At 48.9% G+C, this 21,717-nt stretch overlaps 1 protein-coding gene across 1 annotated transcript in view; it reads right to left on the reverse strand.

Moving 5' to 3' along the window:
* LOC115087143 (G2/M phase-specific E3 ubiquitin-protein ligase-like) overlaps positions 1–21,717 on the reverse strand; it is a 158,256-nt gene that overhangs the window by 124,875 nt on the left and 11,664 nt on the right. Inside the window, exons 3-4 of the mRNA XM_029593936.1 lie at positions 16,815–16,912; positions 2,764–2,865 (exon numbers count right to left, since the gene is read on the reverse strand). Coding sequence (XP_029449796.1) covers positions 2,764–2,865; positions 16,815–16,912 — 200 coding nt within the window. The remainder of the gene's footprint in view (positions 1–2,763; positions 2,866–16,814; positions 16,913–21,717) is intronic.

The raw sequence follows: 21,717 nt of genomic DNA on the forward strand, positions 1-21,717 counted from the left end.
GGAGGCGGGTTTCCAGCCTCGCCCCGTCTCCCCGCAGCAGTGGCAGCCAATGAATGGCAGCTGGGGAGAGTGGCGCCGCGGACCAGCAAAAAAACCCCCAACGGCCTGGTCCAGGTCCACAGACCTGTGGTTGGGGACCCCTGCCTTAAAGGGCATCTTTGTTAGGTTTGCCTTGGAGTTCACGCCCATTGACCAATTTCACAGCCATATCTGTCTTCTGGCCGCCACCACTGAGGCTACTCCTCTGGCCGAGGTACGCACTAGGTCAGAGCTTGCATCCGCTAGGAAGGCCGCGGCGGGCTCCATCGCCTCTCTGGAATGCGCCCCTGAATTATCTGCCTCTTTTGAGAAAAGCAGATACAAGGAAGCCACCAGGAAGCGATCTGCAGTGTCATTGCTATCGCATCAAAGGCTTGCTTATGGATGGACTCCAGCCGCCTATCGTGTGCATCCTTCAAGGCCACTCCTCTCTCTACTGGGATAGTTGTTCGCTTCAAAATGGCACAGACCAGGGTAGCGCAGGCATTCTTTGGCCGCCGGGTCCAGAGGCTACAGGGCCTCCAAGGCCCAACCTCCTTTAAAGCTGGCTTCCGGGGCATCTCTCTTCAGGTCAATCAACTCCTGGATGGATTCCAGCATTGGGAAATAGCAAAAGGCTTTCCGTAGAGACACCAGGATGGGATTCTTCTTTGATTCCGACAGGGTCCATGCCAGGAACTCCCAGAGTCTTCAGGGTCTGGGTGACCAGGGCTGGCAATTCATCTCTGTGGAAAAACCATAGCATGGTCTGATATGGTTCCAGGCCTGGAGAGATTTCCCTGTCCTCCAATAAGTCTGCATCCCCTTCATCATCCATGGTGTCTGGGTCCCTGTCAGGGATACCCTTGATGAGGCGAGGCATGTCCCGATGCATGCTGATAGGGCTGGGAGGACAAGGCCTTTCCAGCTGGGGCTCAGACCGGGCAGGGGTCGCAGCTGACTGTGCCTGAACAAAGGTCTGAAGGCCCTGAAAAAATTCCACCCAAGAAAAGGTTGCCAGGTCCATACCTAGCCCAGGAGGAACTGGGGTAGGCACCGCTGAACTGCCTTTTCCTGAGGAGGACGCAGCCCCGGGATTGCTCAGATGTGGGGTGCTACCAGATAAGATCGTGGCTGATCCGTCCTCTGAGTGGTAGGGGCTGGGCTTGGAGAAGTTCTGAGAGTCCAGCCCACCCTGGGCTTCCTCACAGTGCTGCACAGAAGGATTCCAGGTCAGACTGTGCTGCCCTAATATGGCAGGCAGCACAAAGGGAATGTTGCTTGGCTTCTTTGTTGCTGGAGCCATAGTTCACTGTAGCTTGTGCTATCAGCCGGCTAGCGCTTGGGCTTGAGCACGCAGAAATCTGCCCTGACGCGTGTTAAGTGTAAGTGTTCGGTTGTGCGTGTACTTATGCGTGCAGATGTGCACGCAGTTATGCGTGTGGTTATGTGCGTGCTGGTATGAGCACAGGTGTGCACATACTTAGGCGCGCGTTAGGCGCACAACAGGGCCGGCCTGCACCACATGTACCAACGGTTAATGGGGGAAAACGACGCCACACTATACTGCACGCAAGATGGTGCCACCGCGGCCTGCCATGTAGAGTGCCCACCAAGCCTGAAGCAGGGCCTAGCCCATCGGGGGGCCGCTCAACCCTCTCAGAAACCCCCTTCCCTTGCCCTAACAGGATCGGGAACATTGTCGCAATGGCACACCGAGCAAGGAGACTGGAGGAAAGACTTACCGAAGCCCTTCCATGTCTCTGAATCGGAGGAGTTCTTCTTTACTTACCTGGGCTCAGTGCTCACTGGCTGAGTACAGAGATGGTCTCCAGCTGCGGGGGGAGAGGGCTTAGGCAATCATCACTGTGCTCGACTTCCTGCACCTGCTGTCTTTCAGCTGCTTCAGCAGCAAAGTCCACGCCAGGAACCAGCTACTGGACCAAGCACACCTCTGAGGGATCTTGGAAATCGCCTCAGGAATTCTCAACTGAGGGAGGGACCCTTAGGTATTACCGCATGAGAACTGGGTTCGATCTTTCTCCAGTTTAAAGCTAAATATTCTTCTTCAAACTAGTACTGCGATCCCGATAAACACCAATGCTGGTGTGGGGATAGCACGTCCACATCTGCTAGGAGACGGAGAGATACTGAATGGCTGAGGTCACTGCAGGGATATATCTAAGGTGACATCAGCTTTGAAACCTGACTCTGTCTCCATCTGCAAGCAGGGGAGCACATAACCCATTGGTCCTGAGTCCATTTGGCTACATGCTAGGAAAAGCTAATTTTATATCCAGCTAAAAGTTTAGCCAGATAAGTCTGGGATAGGGCATGGGTATTCTAGGACCAAATTGATTAGCTGGCTAAACTGATTATCAACATTATTTGGCTATCATAGCCATATAACTTTAGGACAGCCAAAGAACAGTGCTAAAGTTAGCCAGATGAACTTATCTGGCTAATTTTAGCATAATCGGGTACATGTAAGTTATTCATTCATTCTAAAATTTATGAGATCCCCATCGAAAAGATGTAGATGAGTTACAAGACATAAATCAAGCTAATATATAAATAAACCTAATGAAAAGAAATATTAATCAGACTAGCCTTTAATAAAACAATTAAAAATCTGATTTTGAAAGCGCATGTAAAATACCAAATTTTACAATGCCTCCTAAATGACAGGTGCTGCTGAATATCCTGGCCAATGGCTAAATATGGACCCTGATATTCTTAACTTACCATTTTGGATGCTCGGCCAACTTCTTTTTTTATATCGTTCAGAAGAAAGCCATAAAATCCTTCAGCTTCTTTGCCATGCTGCCACAGCCCACTAGAAAGGATCTGCAAATTACATAGATACACAGTAACATAATACATGACATCCCATCTTCCCAAATATTTCAGTCTATGTTGCCAAGGATATATCGTAAGAACATAAGAAATGTCATGCTGAGTCAGATCAAAGTCCATCAAGCCCAGCATCTTGTCTCCAGTTCAGGTCTCATATATCTGGCAGATCTCAAAAAATAGATCCAATTCTTGTTACTCACTCCCAAGGATAAACAAAACCTCTCTCAAGTCTACCTGACTAAAAAATTGCTTATGAACTTTTCCTCCAAGAATTCTGCTGGCGAGAATTTCTTCGAGAAATATGAACAGGGTAGCAATTGTCCAGAATCGGAGTACTGGCTCAGCAAGGCCCCCACGGCCACATTGGAGGCACCGACTTCCACCACAAAGGGCCGGCTGGGGTCAGGATGACGAAGGCAGGTGTCCAACAGAGAATGCTTCCTTGAGGGCCTCGAAGGCTTGGCAAGCAGGAACAGGCCAATCCACCGCATTGGCTCCCTTTCGGGTGAGGGCAGTCAACGGGGCCACAATACGGGAGTAATTAGAAATAAAGTGATGGTAGAAATTGGAAAAGCCGAGGAAGCATTGCAACGCTTTGAGACCCCTTGGCCGGGGCCAATTCTTAATTGCTGCCACTTTCTCAGGATCCATTTGGAAGCCTGTTGCAGAGATTATATAGCCCAGGAACGGCAGGGACGTCTTCTCGAAACTACATTTTTCAAGTTTCGCGTACAGACTATGCTCCCTAAGTATTTGGAGCACTTGACGGTGTGAAGGCAGGAACTGGGAGTAGACTAACACATCGTCGAGGTAGACGATTACGCAGGTGTTCAGAAGGTCCCGTAACACCTCATTCATTAGGTGCTGGAACACCACTGCTGCATTACATCAGCCTAAAGGCATCACAAGATATTCGTAATGCCCGTCTCTGGTATTAAAAGCGGTTTTCCACTTGTCTCCGGGACGAATTCTGACTAAGTTGTCGGCACCTCGTAGGTCCAACTTCGTGAAAATCTTCGCTCCCTGGAGAATATCGAGAAGCTCTGGGATTAGCGGGAGTGGGTAGCGATCCCGTTTGGTAATAGAATTGACGCCTCGATAGTCTATACACGGTCTCAGCATGCCATCCTTCTTGCTGACAAAGAAGAAGCCTGCCCCTGCAGGCGACTTGGACGGGCGAATAAACCCCTTGGCCAGATTCTCTGAGATATACTCAGACATGGCCCGGGTTTCAGGTAATGATAAGGGATATACCCTTCCTCGGGGGGGCATAGTTCCAGGTAGCAGGTCAATAGCACAGTCATACGGGCGATGCTGCGGATGGATTTCCGCCTTGGACTTGGAAAAAACATTCGTAAAGTCCTCATAGGGTGCCGGAGGACCTAGGGCAGAATGCATCAACGGACGTCCGGGAGCCTTAGGCACCTTCATACAATGGGCTAGGCAGAACTTATCCCTATCAATTAAAAAGCAGAATAAAAATACAAACAAAAAACAAACTTTGAAATGTTTGTATGCTAATGCCAGAAGTCTAAGAAGTAAGATGGGAGAATTAGAATGTATAGCAGTAAATGATGACATAGACTTAATTGGCATCTCAGAGACATGGTGGAAAGAGGATAACCAATGGGACAGTGCTATACCGGGGTACAAATTATATCGCAATGACAGAGAGGAGCAGTCGGGAGGAGGTGTGGCGCTTTATGTCCGGGATGGCATAGAGTCCAACAGGATAAACATCCTGCATGAGACTAAATGCAAAATTGAATCTTTATGGGTAGAAATCCCTTGTGTATCAGGAAAGACTACAGTGATAGGGGTATACTACCGTCCACCTGGTCAAGATGGTGAGATGGACAGTGAAATGCTAAGAGAAATTAGGGAAGCTAACCAAATTGGTAGTGCAGTAATAATGGGAGACTTCAATTACCCCAATATAGACTGGGTAAATGTATCATCGGGTCACGCTAGAGAGATAACGTTCCTGGATGGAATAAATGATAGCTTTATGGAGCAATTGGTTCAGGAACCGACGAGAGAGGGAGCAATTTTAGATCTAATTCTCAGTGGAGCACAGGACTTGGTGAGAGAGGTAACGGTGGTGGGGGCCGCTTGGCAATAGTGATCATAATATGATCAAATTTGATTTAATGACTGGAAAAGGAACAGTGTGCAAATCCAAGGCTCTCGTGCTAAACTTTCAAAAGGGAAACTTTGATAAAATGAGAAAAATTGTTAGAAAAAAACTGAAAGGAGCAGCTACAAAAGTAAAAAAATGTCCAAGAGGCATGGTCATTGTTAAAAAATACCATTCTAGAAGCACAGTCCAGATGTATTCCACACATTAAGAAAGGTGGAAAGAAGGCAAAACGATTACCGGCATGGTTAAAAGGGGAGGTGAAAGAAGCTATTTTAGCCAAAGATCTTCATTCAAAAATTGGAAGAAGGATCCAACAGAAGAAAATAGGATAAAGCATAAACATTGGCAAGTTAAATGTAAGACATTGATAAGACAGGCTAAGAGAGAATTTGAAAAGAAGTTGGCTGTAGAGGCAAAAACTCACAGTAAAAACTTTTTAAAATATATCCGAAGCAGAAAGCCTGTGAGGGAGTCAGTTGGACCGTTAGATGATCGAGGGGTTAAAGGGGCACTTAGAGAAGATAAGGCCATCGCGGAAAGATTAAATGATTTCTTTGCTTCGGTGTTTACTGAAGAGGATGTTGGGGAGGTACCCGTAATGGAGAAGGTTTTCATGGGTAATGATTCAGATGGACTGAATCAAATCACGGTGAACCTAGAAGATGTGGTAGGCCTGATTGACAAACTGAAGAGTAGTAAATCACCTGGACCGGATGGTATACACCCCAGAGTTCTGAAGGAACTAAAAAATGAAATTTCAGACCTATTAGTAAAAATTTGTAACTTATCATTAAAATCATCCATTGTACCTGAAGACTGGAGGATAGCAAATGTAACCCCAATATTTAAAAAGGGCTCCAGGGGCGATCCGGGAAACTACAGACCGGTTAGCCTGACTTCAGTGCCAGGAAAAATAGTGGAAAGTGTTCTAAACATCAAAATCACAGAACATATAGAAGACATGGTTTAATGGAACAAAGTCAGCATGGCTTTACCCAGGGCAAGTCTTGCCTCACAAATCTGCTTCACTTTTTGAAGGAGTTAATAAGCATGTGGATAAAGGTGAACCGGTAGATATAGTATACTTGGATTTTCAGAAGGCGTTTGACAAAGTTCCTCATGAGAGGCTTCTAGGAAAAGTAAAAAGTCATGGGATAGGTGGCGATGTCCTTTCGTGGATTGCAAACTGGCTAAAAGACAGGAAACAGAGAGTAGGATTAAATGGGCAATTTTCTCAGTGGAAGGGAGTGGACAGTGGAGTGCCTCAGGGATCTGTATTGGGACCCTTACTGTTCAATATATTTATAAATGATCTGGAAAGAAATACGACAAGTGAGATAATCAAATTTGCAGATGACACAAAATTGTTCAGAGTAGTTAAATCACAAGCAGATTGTGATAAATTGCAGGAAGACCTTGTGAGACTGGAAAATTGGGCATCCAAATGGCAGATGAAATTTAATGTGGATAAGTGCAAGGTGATGCATATAGGGAAAAATAACCCATGCTATAATTACACGATGTTGGGTTCCATATTAGGTGCTACAACCCAAGAAAGAGATCTAGGTGTCATAGTGGATAACACATTGAAATCGTCGGTTCAGTGTGCTGCGGCAGTCAAAAAAGCAAACAGAATGTTGGGAATTATTAGAAAAGGAATGATGAATAAAACGGAAAATGTCATAATGCCTCTGTATCGCTCCATGGTGAGACCGCACCTTGAATACTGTGTACAATTCTGGTCGCCGCATCTCAAAAAAAGATATAATTGCGATGGAGAAGGTACAGAGAAGGGCTACCAAATGATAAGGGGAATGGAACAACTCCCCTATGAGGGAAGACTAAAGAGGTTAGGACTTTTCAGCTTGGAGAAGAGACGACTGAGGGGGGATATGATAGAGGTGTTTAAAATCATGAGAGGTCTAGAACGGGTAGATGTGAATCGGTTATTTACTCTTTCGGATAGTAGAAAGACTAGGGGACACTCCATGAAGTTAGCATGGGGCACATTTAAAACTAATCGGAGAAAGTTCTTTTTTACTCAATGCACAATTAAACTCTGGAATTTGTTGCCAGAGAATGTGGTTCGTGCAGTTAGTATAGCTGTGTTTAAAAAAGGATTGGATAAGTTCTTGGAGGAGAAGTCCATTACCTGCTATTAAGTTCACTTAGAGAATAGCCACTGCCATTAGCAATGGTTACATGGAATAGACTTAGTTTTTGGGTACTTGCCAGGTTCTTATGGCCTGGATTGGCCACTGTTGGAAACAGGATGCTGGGCTTGATGGACCCTTGGTCTGACCCAGTATGGCATTTTCTTATGTTCTTATGTTCTTATGTAAAGGGCTCCACTTGACAATCTGTAGGGTATCCCACTGAATCGTGGGCGAGTGCTTCTGTAACCACGGCAACCCTAGCACCACAGGGTGGACAGCCTTATCCAACACTAGGAAGGCTATCTCCTCCGAATGGATTGCCCCGGTGCGGACAGTAATGGGTGCCGTGGACATCACAATGGTTCCTGGAAGGAGCGTCCCCTGGATGGAGGTAATTCATAACAGGACCTCCCGTCTATGCGTAGGAATTCACAACTGGGAGACTAAGTCCTGCAGGATAAAATTACACCCAGCTCCAGAATCCAGGAACGCGATCGTCTCGATGGATCCTCCATGGTATTCCAAGGTAACAGGCACGGTACATTGAGGAGCTATAGCACAGCCTAGGAGGAGCTCCTCCCGACCTTCTAGGCTTTGGCGTTTTCCGCACGCTCCTGGCAGCGTGCCAGGAAATAGCCCTTCTGGCCAAAATACAAGCACAACTTCAATGTACGGCGACGTTGCCTCTCTTCAGCAGAGAGTGGGGCCCGACCCAGCTGCATGGGTTCGCAGGTGGGAGCGTCTGGATGAGAAGTCTTAGGAGAAAATGCGGATCTCGACGACACAGAAGCAGGACTGTGGCGGGAAGAGTGCTGCTCCTTGGCCCATTGTTGTAGGCGGCGGTCAATGCGGGCAGCCATCTCTATCAAGGCATTGAGGTCTTCCGGTAGATCTCGGGCAGCAATCTCATCCTTTATGCGTCCGGAAAGGCCCTCCAAAAAGATGGCCTTAAGACTACCATCCTGCCAACCTACTTCTTGGGCTAAAGTCCGAAATTCCACAGCATAGTCTGCCAAGGAGCGAGCCCCCTGACGAAGCTGTAGCAGTTCAGATGTAGCAGTAGCTACTCGGGCTGGCTCATCAAAAGCCTGTCGGAAGTTCGAGATGAACTGCTGTAAGTCCATTAGTGAGGGGTCATTGTGTTCCCAAAGGGGCGAGGCCCCTATTAAGGCCTTCCCGTCTGGCAAGGACAGGATATACGCTACTTTCACCGCATCCGAGGGAAATTGCCGAGGCAACAGGGACAACCGTATGAAACATTGATTCAGAAAGCCGCGGCAGGTCCTTAAATCTCCAGCATAGCGAGAGGGTGTCGGTAGCTGAGTCACAGAAGAGCTGTGTCCCTCAGGGACCGTGCCAGCAGGGGGCAAGGACTCCAGATGAGAGGACAGCCATTCCACCGTAGCTGCCAGGGTATCGATGCAGCTCTGGTGCTGTAGCATCTGCTGGGTCATCCCAGGCAGGTCCGAGGGAGCAGAGGCATCCGCCGAGTCCATGGCCTTGCAATCTGTTATGGAGTCTCAGTTTAGTGGACCCTTGGGCCAACCTGCAGGAGACTGGGATAGGGGTTCAATGTCTCTGGTACACCGCAGGCCGGGAGGCAGATGTTCAGGCAGGACGTAGTGGTGCTCTTCACCCTGGAAGCTGGTGCTCCCCCCGGGAGGAGCCCGTAGGAGCCCAGCCGCTGGGACTTAGGTGAGACTTCACCCTTGGAAGCCGAAGCCCCCCCGGGAGGAGCCCGTAGGAGCCCGGCCTCTGGGACTTAGGCGAGCTGATGAACTTGAGACCGGTACGAGCAGGTTGATGAACAGGACTGGGAACTGGAACCAGACTAGAACAGTAGGCAGGAACTGTAGCAAGACTTGGGTACTGGAACCAGACTAGAACAGTAGACAGAAACTGTAGCAAGACTCGGGTACTGGAACCAGACTAGGAGAGTAGACAGGAACTGTAGTAAGACTTGGGTACTGGAACCAGACTAGGACAGTAGACAGGAACTGTAGCAGGCAAGCAGGAACCAAGCAGGTACTGTAGCAGGCAAGCAGGAACGGAGCGAGTTCCAAGGCAGCTCACTCCAGGGCACGGAGCAACAGGGGACCAGTAGGTAAGCCCGTTGCAAGGCAAAGACTGAGTGTCCGCGGCCGGCTTATCAAGGCCGCGGCGTCTGACGTCAGGAACTAGGCGGAGTCACCACTGGCAGGAAACGGCCTAGAAAAGCACCCAAGTCGTGCACGCGCGCGCCTAGAGGCAGGGCGACCATGGGAGGCTTCCCGGTGGTGTGGGCCCCACGGGGACGCCGCCGAACAGGCCGTGAACTAGGCCACCCGAAGCGGGAACAGGTCCAGGAGCACGGAGGTATGGGTCTGGTCGCGGCGCTCGCGGCCAGAACCGTAACAGTACCTCCCCTCTTACGCCCCCTCTTAGCCGGTTCAGGTTTACTTGGGTGATCCAGATGAAACTGCTGTAATAAGTCCTTGTCGAGGATGTTACGGGATGTATCCTCGGGACCACAACCCTCCCAGGCAAGCAAGTACTCCCAACGTCGTTGATGGAACCGAACATCCAGGATCTCACGTACTTGATACGTAGTATCGTCCGGTACTGAAGGATCCGATGGATTAGGAGCCCAGGAGTGGTATCTAGACAAAACAAGAGGCTTCAGCAATGACACATGGAACACGTCATGTATGCGCATGGAGGAGGGTAGGCGTAGTTGGTACGAGACTGCTCCCACTCATTCGGCGACTCGGAAAGGCCCACAGAATCTCGGGGCTAGTCTTCGAGACGGGATTCGTAGCTGTAGATTTTTAGTACTAAGCCAGACGCGGTCTCCTGGAATGAAGACGGGCGCTGGCTGACGATGCCTATCCGCCCATTTCTTAGCGGACCGGGTGGCCTTACGGAGCTTTCCCTGGATAGAAGTCCATAAGGAAAGAAGCTGGCAGGCTGAAAGTTGCACTGCCGGGAGTGCACTAGGTTCAGGCGAAGGCAAGGGCGGTCGAAGTTGCTTCCCATAGACAACAAGGAAAGGTGAACTTCCAGTAGCGGCATGCGTATGATTGTTATATGAAAACTCCGCCCTCGGGAGTAACTTGGCCCAATTATCTTGTCGTTCATTCACAAACGAACGGAGAAAGGTCTTTAAGGTTCGGTTAGCCCGTTCCGTTTGCCCTTTGCTCTGGGGATGGAACGCAGATGAAAGACTAAGTTACACACTGAAGCATTTGCAAAGTGCTTTCCAATATTGAGCAGTAAACTGTGGTCCTCGATCTGAGACTATATCCTGTGGAAGACCGTGAAGTCTGAAGATATGTTGAGCAAAGAGATTGGCTAAGTCAGGTGCAGAAGGCAACTTTGGCAAGGGGACAAAGTGCGCCATCTTGGAGAATCGGTCTACGGTCACCCAAATGACTGAATTACCTCCTGAGATGGGAAGGTCCACGACAAAGTTGGTGGAGATGTGTGTCCAGGGTTCCACCGAGATGGGTAATGGTTGTAGCAGGCCCCTGGGCCTCCCGATGAGCAGCTTCTGTACGGCGCAGGTAGGGCAAGAGCCCACAAAAGCTTGGACGTCCTGTCTCACCATCGTCCACTAGTAGAAGCGATTCAGCAGGTCCAAGGTCCCTTTACAGCCCGAATGGCCCCCAGTGAGGGAGTCATGGGCCCATGTGAGGACCGCTCCTCGAGAGCGCCGTGGAACGACGGTCTTTCCTTGGGAGGACACCAAGGTTGCTGCGAGGCTCACTTTCACGGGATCCAAGATGTACTGGGGAGTATCAGAAGTCTCTTCAACCTCAGAGGAACGCGACAGCACGTCGGCTCGAACATTCTTAGAGCCGGGTCAGTAGCGTAGAGTAAAGTTAAACCGATAAAAAAACAGCGACCACCGGGCTTGCCTCGGATTTCGGCGTTGGGCTTGCTTAAAAAATGCTAAGTTTTTGTGGTCGGTGTAGATCGTCACCGGATGGTTGGCCCCCTCCAACCACTGTCTCCATTCCTCCAGGGCAAGTTTCACGGCTAGCAACTCTTTATCACCGACACAGTAGTTGCTTTCTGCCGGCGAGAATTTCTTCGAGAAATATGAACAGGGTAGCAATTGTCCAGAATCGGAGTACTGGCTCAGCACGGCCCCCACGGCCACATTGGAGGCATCGACTTCCACCACAAAGGGCCGGCTGGGGTCAGGATGATGAAGACAGGTGTCCAACAAGAATGCTTCCTTGAGGGCCTCGAAGGCTTGGCAAGCGGGAACAGGCCAATCCACCGCGTTGGCTCCCTTTCGGGTGAGGGCAGTCAACGGGGCCATAATAAGGGAGTAATTAGAAATAAAGTGACGGTAGAAATTGGAAAAGCCGAGGAAGCGTTGCAACGCTTTGAGACCCCTTGGCCGAGGCCAATTCTTAATTGCTGCCACTTTCTCAGGATCCATTTGGAAGCCTGTTGCAGGGATTATATAGCCCAGGAACGGCAGGGACGTCTTCTCGAAACTACATTTTTCAAGTTTTGCGTACAGACTATGCTCCCTAAGTATTTGGAGCAATTGACGGACATGCTGTCGGTGTGAAGGTAGGTCCTGGGAGTAGACTAACACATCATCAAGGTAGACGATTACGCAGGTGTTCAGAAGGTCCCGTAACACCTCATTCATTAGGTGCTGGAAAACCACCGGAGCATTACATAAGCCGAAAGGCATCACAAGATATTCGTAATGCCTGTCTCTGGTATTAAAAGTGGTTTTCCACTTGTCTCCGGGACGAATTCTGACTAAGTTGTAGGCACCTCGTAGGTCCAACTTCGTGAAAATCTTCACTCCCTGGAGCCTATCGAGAAGCTCCGGGATTAGCGGGAGTGGGTAGCGATCGCCTTTGGTAATAGAATTAAGGCCTCGATAGTCTATACACGGTCTCAGAAAGCCATCCTTCTGGCTGACAAAGAAGAAGCCTGCCCCTGCAGGCGACTTGGACGGGCGAATAAACCCCTTAGCCAGATTCTCTGAGATATACTCAGACATGGCCCGGCTTTCAGGTAATGATAAGGGATATACCCTTCCTCAGGGGGGCATAGTTCCAGGTAGCAGGTCAATAGCACAGTCATACGAGCGATGCTGCGGATGGATTTCCACCTTGGACTTGGAAAAAACATCCGTGAAGTCCTCATAGGGTGCCGGAGGACCTAGGGCAGAGTGCATCAACGGAAGTCCGGGAGCCCTAGGCACCTTCATACAATAGGCTAGGCAGAAAGGGCTCCACTTGACAATCTGTAGGGTATCCCACTGAATCGTGGGCGAGTGCTTCTGTAACCAGGGCAACTCTAGCACCACAGGGTGGACAGCCTTATCCAACACTAGGAAGGCTATCTCCTCCAAATGGATTGCCCCGGTGCGGACAGTAATGGGTGCCGTGGACATCACAATGGATCCTGGAAGGAGCGTCCCCTGGATGGAGGTAATTCGTAACAGGACCTCCCGTCTATGCGTAGGAATTCGCAACTGGGAGACTAAGTCCTGCAGGATAATATTACCCCCAGCTCCAGAATCCAGGAACGCGATCGTCTTGATGGATCCTCCAGGGTATTCCAAGGTAACAGGCACGGTACATTGAGGAGCTGTAGCACAGCCTAGGAGGAGCTCCTCCCGACCTCCTACGCTTTGGCGTTTTCCGCACGCTCCTGGCAGCTTGCCAGGAAATGGCCCTTCTGGCCAAAATACAAGCACAACTTCAATGTACGGCGACGTTGCCTCTCTTCAGCAGAGAGTGGGGCCCATCCCAGCTGCATGGGTTCGCAGGTGGGAGCATCTGGACGAGAAGTCTTAGGAGAAGACGCGGATCTCGACGACACAGAAGCAGGACTGTGGCGGGAAGAGTGCTGCTCCTTGGCCCGTTGTTTTAGGCGGCGGTCAATGCGGGCAGCCATCTCTAACAAGGCATTGAGGTCTTCCGGTAGATCTCGGGCAGCAATTCATCCTTTATGCGTCCGGAAAGGCCCTCCAAAAAGATGGCCTTAAGACTACCATCCTGCCAACCTACTTCTTGAGCTAAAGTCTGAAATTCCATAGCATAGTCTGCCAAGGAGCGAGCCCCCTGACGAAGCTGTAGCAGTTCAGATGTAGCAGTAGCTATTCGGGCTGGCTCATCAAAAGCCTGTCGGAAGTTTGAGATGAACTGCTGTAAGTCCATTAGCGAGGGGTCATTGTGTTCCCAAAGGGGCGAGGCCCATATTAAGGCCTTCCCGTCCAGCAAGGACAGGATATACGCTACTTTCACCGCATCCGAGGGGAATTGCCGAGGAAACAGGGAGAACCGTATGAAACACTGATTCAGAAAGCCACGGCAGGTCCTTAAATCTCCAGCGTAGCGAGAGGGTGCCGGTAGCTGAGTCACAGAAGAGCTGTGTCCCTCGGGGACCGTGCCCGCAGGGGGCAAGGACTCCAGACGAGAGGACAGCCATTCCACCGTAGCTGCCAGGGTATCGATGCAGCTCTGGTGCTGTAGCATCTGCTGGGTCATTCCAGGCAGGTCCGAGGGAGCAGAGGCATCCACCGAGTCCATGGCCTTGCAATCTGTTATGGAGTCTCAGTTTAGTGGACCCCTGAGCCGACCTGCAGGAGACTGGGAAAGGGGTTCAATGTCTCTGGCTGGGAGGCAGATGTTCAGGCAGGACGTAGTGGTGCTCTTCACCCTGGAAGCTGGTGCTCCCCTGGGAGGAGCCCGTAGGAGCCTGGCCGCTGGGACTTAGGTGAGGCTTCACCCTTGGAAGCCAAAGTCCCCCCGGGAGGAGCCCGTAGGAGCCCGGCCGCTGGGACTTAGGTGAGCTGATGAACTTGAGACCGGAACGAGCAGGCTGATGAACAGGACTGGAAACTGGAACCAGACTAGAACAGTAGACAGGAAATGCAGCAAGACTCGGATACTGGAACCAGACTAGAACAGTAGACAGGCACTGTAGCAAGACTCGGGTACTAGAACCAAACTAGGACAGTAGACAGGAACTGTAGTAGGCAAGCAGGAACTAAGCAAGTACTGTAGCAGGCAAGCAGGAACGGAGCGAGTTCCAAGGCAGCTCACTCCGGGGCACGGAGCAATAGGGGACCAGTAGGTAAGCCCGTTGCAAGGCAAAGACTGAGTATCCACGGCCGGCTTATCAAGGCCGCGGCGTCTGACGTCAGGAACTAGGCGGAGTCACCACTGGCAGGAAACGGCCTAGAAAAGCGCCCAAGTCGTGCACGCGCGCGCCTAGAGGCAGGGCGACCATGGGAGGCTTCCCGGTGGTGTGGGCCCCGCGGGGACGCCGCCGAACAGGCCGTGAACTAGGCCACCCGAAGCGGGAACAGGTCCAGGAGCACGGAGGTAAGGGTCTGGTCGTGGCGCTCGCGGCCAGAACCGTAACAATTTGTGCATAAATTCCAAACACAGGATCTATGAGTGCAGCATTACAAGCCTGTACTGAAGAAACCTGCTCTTCAAACCCCCCCCCCCCCACATGCTGCTTAATTTCTACATTAATAGAATCTTATAGCTATAATCGGAACACTATCTGTGAAGTAATTAAACAGAAATTGTTTATACAACCTCAGAATGAGTTGTGCATATGGGTGACAACCACCAAAATCTGCTACAAGATGATCATTCCCGGAATGCAACAAACCCCCTGCAGAATGCCTTCTGGAGCCTCAGCAGATTCATTGAGAGATTTTCTCTGATGGACTGCTCACCTCCATTTTCTGATGTTCAGCTACAGCCGAGGCAATGCTTCTCCCAATGGCTGCAATACTAGCAGCTCCTCCTGTAACATCTTCACTCTGGGCATCTGCAATTACTTGGGTTCTCTCTCCCCTGGCAGCGAGCACCGCCTCCATCATCAAGATCACTGGCAGCACCACAGAAGCACCTGGGACAGCTTTGCTACTTGGCCAAATAGAGCTGATGGACTTAAAGAAGTCTTTAAGTCCATCAGCTTTTTTAAAGAAGTCTTTAAGTCCAGGGTCTCAAGAGTTCTCTCTTGGACTCTGAAGCTCCAAAGATAGTCCGAACTCCTCTCCATTACCCAATTGCAAGAAGAAGCATTCTGTAGTCCCATGGACTCAGAGGGAAAATTTCTATTGAAGTGTGTAGATTTGTTTACTTTGTATCACTATTTGGCTTTGAAATATAGACACTGTTGTTGTCCTGCTTCTCAATGTTGGTTCAATAAAGATATAATTACTAAAAAAAAAAAAAAGAAATGTGTGGCTTTAAGGCTAGTCTACTTTGCATTTGGTGCAGGTTGTGTCTGAAGTCAGAAGTAACTGGGGGCTAGACACAAAAGGATTAGATAGTTTCCAAAGTTCCAGGCCATCTTTCATTTGGACTGTCCAACAAGTATTCTCTTCCTCCAATCTCTCTAACTTGGGAAAGGCCAGGAAATGAGATTGGGCCCATGGAGATGAGGTCCTACTTGGGGAGCTCAGGTGCTGAGAGCAACAGCAAGATTGTGACTACTGTTGCAGTTCTAGTGGAAACGTCCTCTCTCCTCTTCTCTTCTGCTACCCTCCCCTCTTCTTCCTTTCTTCTGCTCGCCTCTCTCTCTCCTGACACTTCATGTACTTCTATTTGTTTGTTTCATTCATTTTACTAATGCTATTCTGACTTTCTCCAATAAACCCAAAACAGACTTTAGCAAACTGCATCCCCCTCTGCTCTCCTCCCTTCTCTCCCCTCCATACTCTCCAGTTCTTCTCTTACTTGCCCTCTGCAGCTCTCCTTAGCGATGTTGTTTAACAGGCAGTGCCAGGCAAGCATCGGGTTAGGAACGGAAGTGGGAGGAGGAAGCACGTCTGAGCATGTTGCTCCTTCTCCCACCTCCCGCAGATAATTGGCTCATTCTGCTCAGGAAAACCAATGAGCTGAAGGATGCAGGAGAAGCACCAATGCGCTCAGAAGTGCTTCCTTTTACCCCGCTCCGTTCCTCTCCTGCTACCCGCCCAACACTGGCTCTTCTTAAACACAAAGAAAGTCAATGAAAGGGGGGAAATGAGACCTAACTAAGGCAAAGGGATGCCGATGGAGCCAGCTTGCCAGTACTGGGCCTTTTCCTCAGGGCCCTGCACAGGAATCATCTTATCAGTGCTGTTCTGTGCTCCTCTTCCTACTAGCCATATGTTGCCCTATGTTGCCACTCTTCTCAACAGCCATGCTATCCACACTGCAGGGCCATCTGTGTGCGTGATATTACCAATGAGCCTGGTACGATTGCACTGGGTGGCCCTCGTCCTGTGAATTAATTGTTAACCTTGGTACTCTATTGATTTAATGCTCAAATATACCATCTGCTGTTTGTTTTCTGAGCTTGTCATAAGTGAGCACATGTTTAAAGGCCTTGTCTAGTGAGGTATGACTTTAGCAAGAAAATATATCCCTTTTTCCACTAAACCTTTGGGGACAACCCACTAATCTTGTAAAAATGATATCCCCTGTCCATTTCCAGTCAAATTTTTAATGGTGAAAGAAAATGTCTACACACACAAATCCCATTCTCCTCCTGCTTTCTCCCATCTCCTCTGCCCCTCCTACCCCTGAAAACAGAAAGGAAAACCCAACTTGAAGAGGCAAAACTTTCTCAGAGCGTAATTTTATGAAAGATGATGACAACAACAAGATTATGCTCACCAGACAGTAATAGTGGATACTGAGGTTGGTCTTCTTGTCTGTCAGTTTTTCGCCATATTTTTCAACATCATTCTCTGTCTGGCCACAGAGGCAGCACACTGCAAACGTATAAGAAAGCAAACTCCTTTAATGCTGGGCCCAGGACACTAGGAAGCCACATCAAAAGGGTCATCGAATAAACTGAAAGAGGCTCCCCAGCTGTTCATAAAATGATGTGGGAGGTTAATTATATCATCTTACCTGAATTCCTACCCTGTGATCACAACCCCCAGTTGCCTTTAGCAGCTCAAGCAAGAATTAGAAAATGCTGCTCAATTATATAGCACATTTACATAAAGTTACATAGTGTAAATTTGCAATTTTTATTTTATAAAAATAAAGATATTTTCTGACATTGTTATGTGTCCAACTAATTTACTTGGTCATTTTTTATTTGGGGGGGGGGGGAGGTGGAGGGATCTTAGTCATCAGTACTTGGAATGGAGAAGATCTGGAATCTCAGGGGAGAGGAATATGAGACTGGGAAGAGAGGGTGGACTGAGGTGCAGAGGGAGGAGAGGAGAGTGTTGGAAGATCAATAGCAAAAGATCATTCTCCAGACCAGATTCTCAGGGGTTAACATTCCCTGGCTTGGCCACTTGACCCTGTGCGGGAAGGGGCTGGACATTAAAGGTTACCTAGGTAAAATATAATCTGTACAAGTGATTCTGAATTGCCATCTTCTCTTCTTGCACACTGTGTCTAGTAACAACAGCAGTCCCTATGTACAGAACCATGTAATTGCATATTTGGGGCCTGATTTTAAAAAGCATTTACTCGAACAAGTGGGCTTTTGAAAATTGCTACGACATTTACACTCGTAGCTCCTTTGAAAAATACCTCCATAATGTTTATTATTTGCTCATTTCTTGGCTCTGGTGCACCTTTCTCGGTCTTTTAAAATATGCATCTTTCTTTTTTTATTCCAATATGGTTATATTCCTCTTCTCACACCCTGTTTAGGATCATAGACGTGCACCTTGTATAATGGCCACATTCCCCTTTCCTGACGAATTTAACTAGCTGCGTAGTTTCCCTTTAAAAATTAAGAATGTGCAGGAAATGAAAATTGATTCTTACCTGCTAATTTTCGTTCCTGTAGTTCCACAGATCAGTCCAGACACCTGGGTTTTGCCTCCCCTCCAGCAGATGGAGACAGAGAAGGTTTTGGCTGACACTGCTACTTGTGCCAAGGTGCCACCTGCAGTCCCTCAGTATTGAACTGTATCCAAGCCAAAAGAGATAATAAACAATTTTGCCCTCCCCCAAACGGAACAGTGGGGAGAGGAACCATGAAAGCTCAAACAAAACCCTGAATAGAATCAACAAGAACCTGTGCCTTATTTCAGAGTAGTTACAGAATAAAGATACAGAAAGAAGCACTGAGTGGACTCTCCTAAGCTCCCTATCCCTCACTGGGTGGGACTCTGGACTGATCTGTGGTACTACAGGAATGAAAATTAGTAGGCAAGAACTAATTTTCCTTTCCCTGTAAGTACCCAGATCAGTCCAGACTTCTGGGATGTACCAAAGCTTCCCTACATGGGGTGGGACCTCGAGAGTCCTGCTCGAAGCACACTCTCTCCAAACCTCCTAGTGTCTGGGGCCTGGATATCCAGATAGTAATGTCTGGCAAAGGTGTACAAAGACTTCCAAGTAGCCGCTTGGAAGTCTTGTCAGCAAGTTTCTTGCGGTGAAACTTGCTGACATTCGGCCCAGGAGGCCACCTGCGAACGAGTAGAATACGTCCGAAGCCCGACGGGAATCAGAAGCCCTTGAGTAATGTAGGCTGAACCAATTGCTTCCTTCAACCACCAAGCAACAGTGGCCCTAGAGGCCTTGTGACCCCGCCTGGGAAATCTCCACAGTACGAACAGATGATCGGACAGGCAGAAACTGTTGGTCACCTCAAGGTATCTCAATCTGTGCGCCGACAGGCAACCCCACAAATTTTACCTCAGAAGCAAGCTAAGGCCGCCACCTGTACGCTTAGGGAATTAACAGACAATCCCTTGACAAGACTTTCCTGCAAAAGGCCAACACATCCCCTACAGAAGCCCAAGTAGGCTGAATCTGATGATCCAAACACCAAGCCTCAAAGATTCTCCAAACCCTGACATACGTCAGAGAAGTGGAAGTTTTCCTGGATTGCAAGAGGGTAGTGATCACACCCCATCTGAATAACCCTTATTCTTCAAACACTCCCTCTCAAAAGCCAAGCCGCTAGACAAAAGCAATCTGCCTGATCCAAAAACACGGACCTTGACACAGAAGATGTGGAAGTGAGCAAACCATACAGGATTGTCCACTGCTAGATTGACCAGATCCGCGAACCATGGACACCTGGGCCACTCCGGGGCCACTAGAATTACATCACCCGGATGAAGTTCTGTGCGATGGAGGACCTTGCGATCAGCAGCCATGGCGGAAACATGTAGAGGAGAACGTCCGACGGCCAATGGAGAACTAAAGTATCCACTCCTTCTGCGCCGGTTTCCCACCTCCAGCTGAAAGAACTTTGTGAGCTCTTGCGTTGCAAAACGTCGCCATGAGGTCCACCCGAGGCATGCTCCATTTCAAAGAAGTTGGAACGCTTCGTCTGATAGTTCCCATTCTCCGGGATCCAGTTTAATGTATGCTGGAAAATCCGCCTGAACATTGCTTGTGCCAGCTATGTGAGAATCCCCTATCTGCTCCAGCTGCAGCTCCGCCCAGGAGATTGATTTCTGGACTTCCTGGGCTACAGCTCTACTCTTGTGCCACCCTGGCGATTTATATACGCCACTGTCGTTGCATTGTCCGACAGCACTCTCACTGTCTTCCCCTGAACCAGTGGGAGGAAGGCGCGCAAGGCCAACCTCACAGCTCGGGTTTCCAGGCGGTTGATTGACCAGGAGGCCTACTCCGCTGACCATTGTCCTTGTCTAGAGTGCCCCTGACAGACCGTCCCCCCCCCCAAACTGGACAAGCTGGCATCTATGGTCACAATCATCCAAGACGGGATCTCAAATCCACTCCACGGGCCGTAAACGTGTCAGGGAGAAGCCACCATGACAGGCTGGACCGAGCTGGCTCTGTGAGAGGAAGAGGCAGAAGGAAAAGCTCAGACTTCGGATCCCAACGGGCCAACAAGGCTGACTGTAGAGGCCGCATACGCGCAAAAGCCCATAGGACCAACTCCAAGGTGGAAGCCATAGAGCCAAGCACTTGCAAATAATCCCAGACCTTCAGTAACCGTTTGTCCCGAAGTGCTCGAACCTGAGATTGTAACTTAACAATTCTCTGTTCAGTAAGAAAAACCCCAAAGATCTCAGACGTTGGAGGACTGATTCCACGGCCGCTTGACACAGGGGCGCTGACTTCGCTCGAATCAGCCAGTCGTCCAGATAGGGGTGGACTAAGATTCCTTCTCTCCGTAGGACTGCTGCCACAACAATCATGACCTTGGTGAAGGTTCTGGGCGCTGTTGCCAGACCAAACGGCAGAGCACAAAACTGGAAGTGCTGCCCAGAATCATGAACCACAAGATACTGCTGGTGATCGTGCCATGAGCCAAGGAGCATGGAACAAAAGAATGATAAATAAATTATATGCAGTGACCTGATTTTATCATCAGGCTGACAATTCGTGAAAAAGTATGAAATTAGCAGTGACTGCTTACACAAGGCAAAATTACCAGTATATGCTGGCACAATACTAAATTATTGTCTGCTCTGGCAGATTGAAGCAGAGTAGATATCTGCATTGGCAGATTGGGGATGGGGCAAGGAGCAGAGAGGTGGCAGTGGTGGCAACAGTCTAGGTCCAGGAGGGAGGGAGGAAGCAATAGTTGCGGCAGCAGAGCAGGAGCTAGGAGGGAGGGAGTAGCCAGTGGCTGCATGGAGCAGAGCAGGGCCAGGAAGTGGTTTGGGGGCATTGCTAAGCCACAAAAAATAAATGGGAAAAAAAAAAAAAAAGCCCTTTGTTAAAGATGGCAATTTTCAAAAGTCATTTAACTGGGAAACTGGCTGTCTGAAAGCTGCCCATCTTTTCCAGGGCTAAAAGTACACGTGGGGATCAGCAAGCAACGCATGCATGTTTAACCATGGAAAAAGCAGGCAGCCTAAGAGGCAGGGATAGATTGGGGGAGGCAATAACATGTGTAGTTTTAGTTTCTAGTTCCACTATAAAGACTGTTTGCTGCATTTTGTTCTATATAAACCGATTGTGATGTTCCCAACGAATGTCGGTCTATAAAAATGTTTTAAATAAATAAATAATAGTTTTACATTTTCAAAACTCGTGTGTTTATTTTGAAGCAAGGAAAAACAAAAGCAAATCTCTGTGGATGTTTTTTTTCTCCAGAGCTGTTTCAAAGGGAAAATCTGCTTGTAGTTCCCCTCTCAGAACTGGTGCAATGTCCACGGGTAAAAGTACTCATGGACTCTGCAACCATACAGGGCTATTTTGAAAACTACCCCACAAATTGCTAGAAGAGAAATATGACAAAAATTAGGTTCCTGATTGTGCAGCATCATAGTACATAGTGTCATCATGAACACATGATAGAGTCAGCATACACCGGCCGATGCAATATAGTATGCTTGGCTGGGCACACGGTTTTACACGGGCTTGGATGCATGTTTTGGATACACATCCAAAAACCCTCATGCAATTAAGGGGATTAGTGCATCCAAAACGTGCGTCCAAACCAGCTCATAGCTAATAGCGCTCATCACAATAAATTCATGTTGATGACGCTATTAGCTATTACCCCCCAATGCAAAAAATTACCACATGGCCACAGTGCCCATTTTAACATTGCAAATTTAACGCCTGCCCAGGAACAAAAGAAAGGTCCTGTGGCGGCGCAGAACTGTGACGT

This window comes from Rhinatrema bivittatum, chromosome 3 (assembly GCF_901001135.1).
Source record: "Rhinatrema bivittatum chromosome 3, aRhiBiv1.1, whole genome shotgun sequence".
NCBI lineage: Eukaryota > Metazoa > Chordata > Amphibia > Gymnophiona > Rhinatrematidae > Rhinatrema > Rhinatrema bivittatum.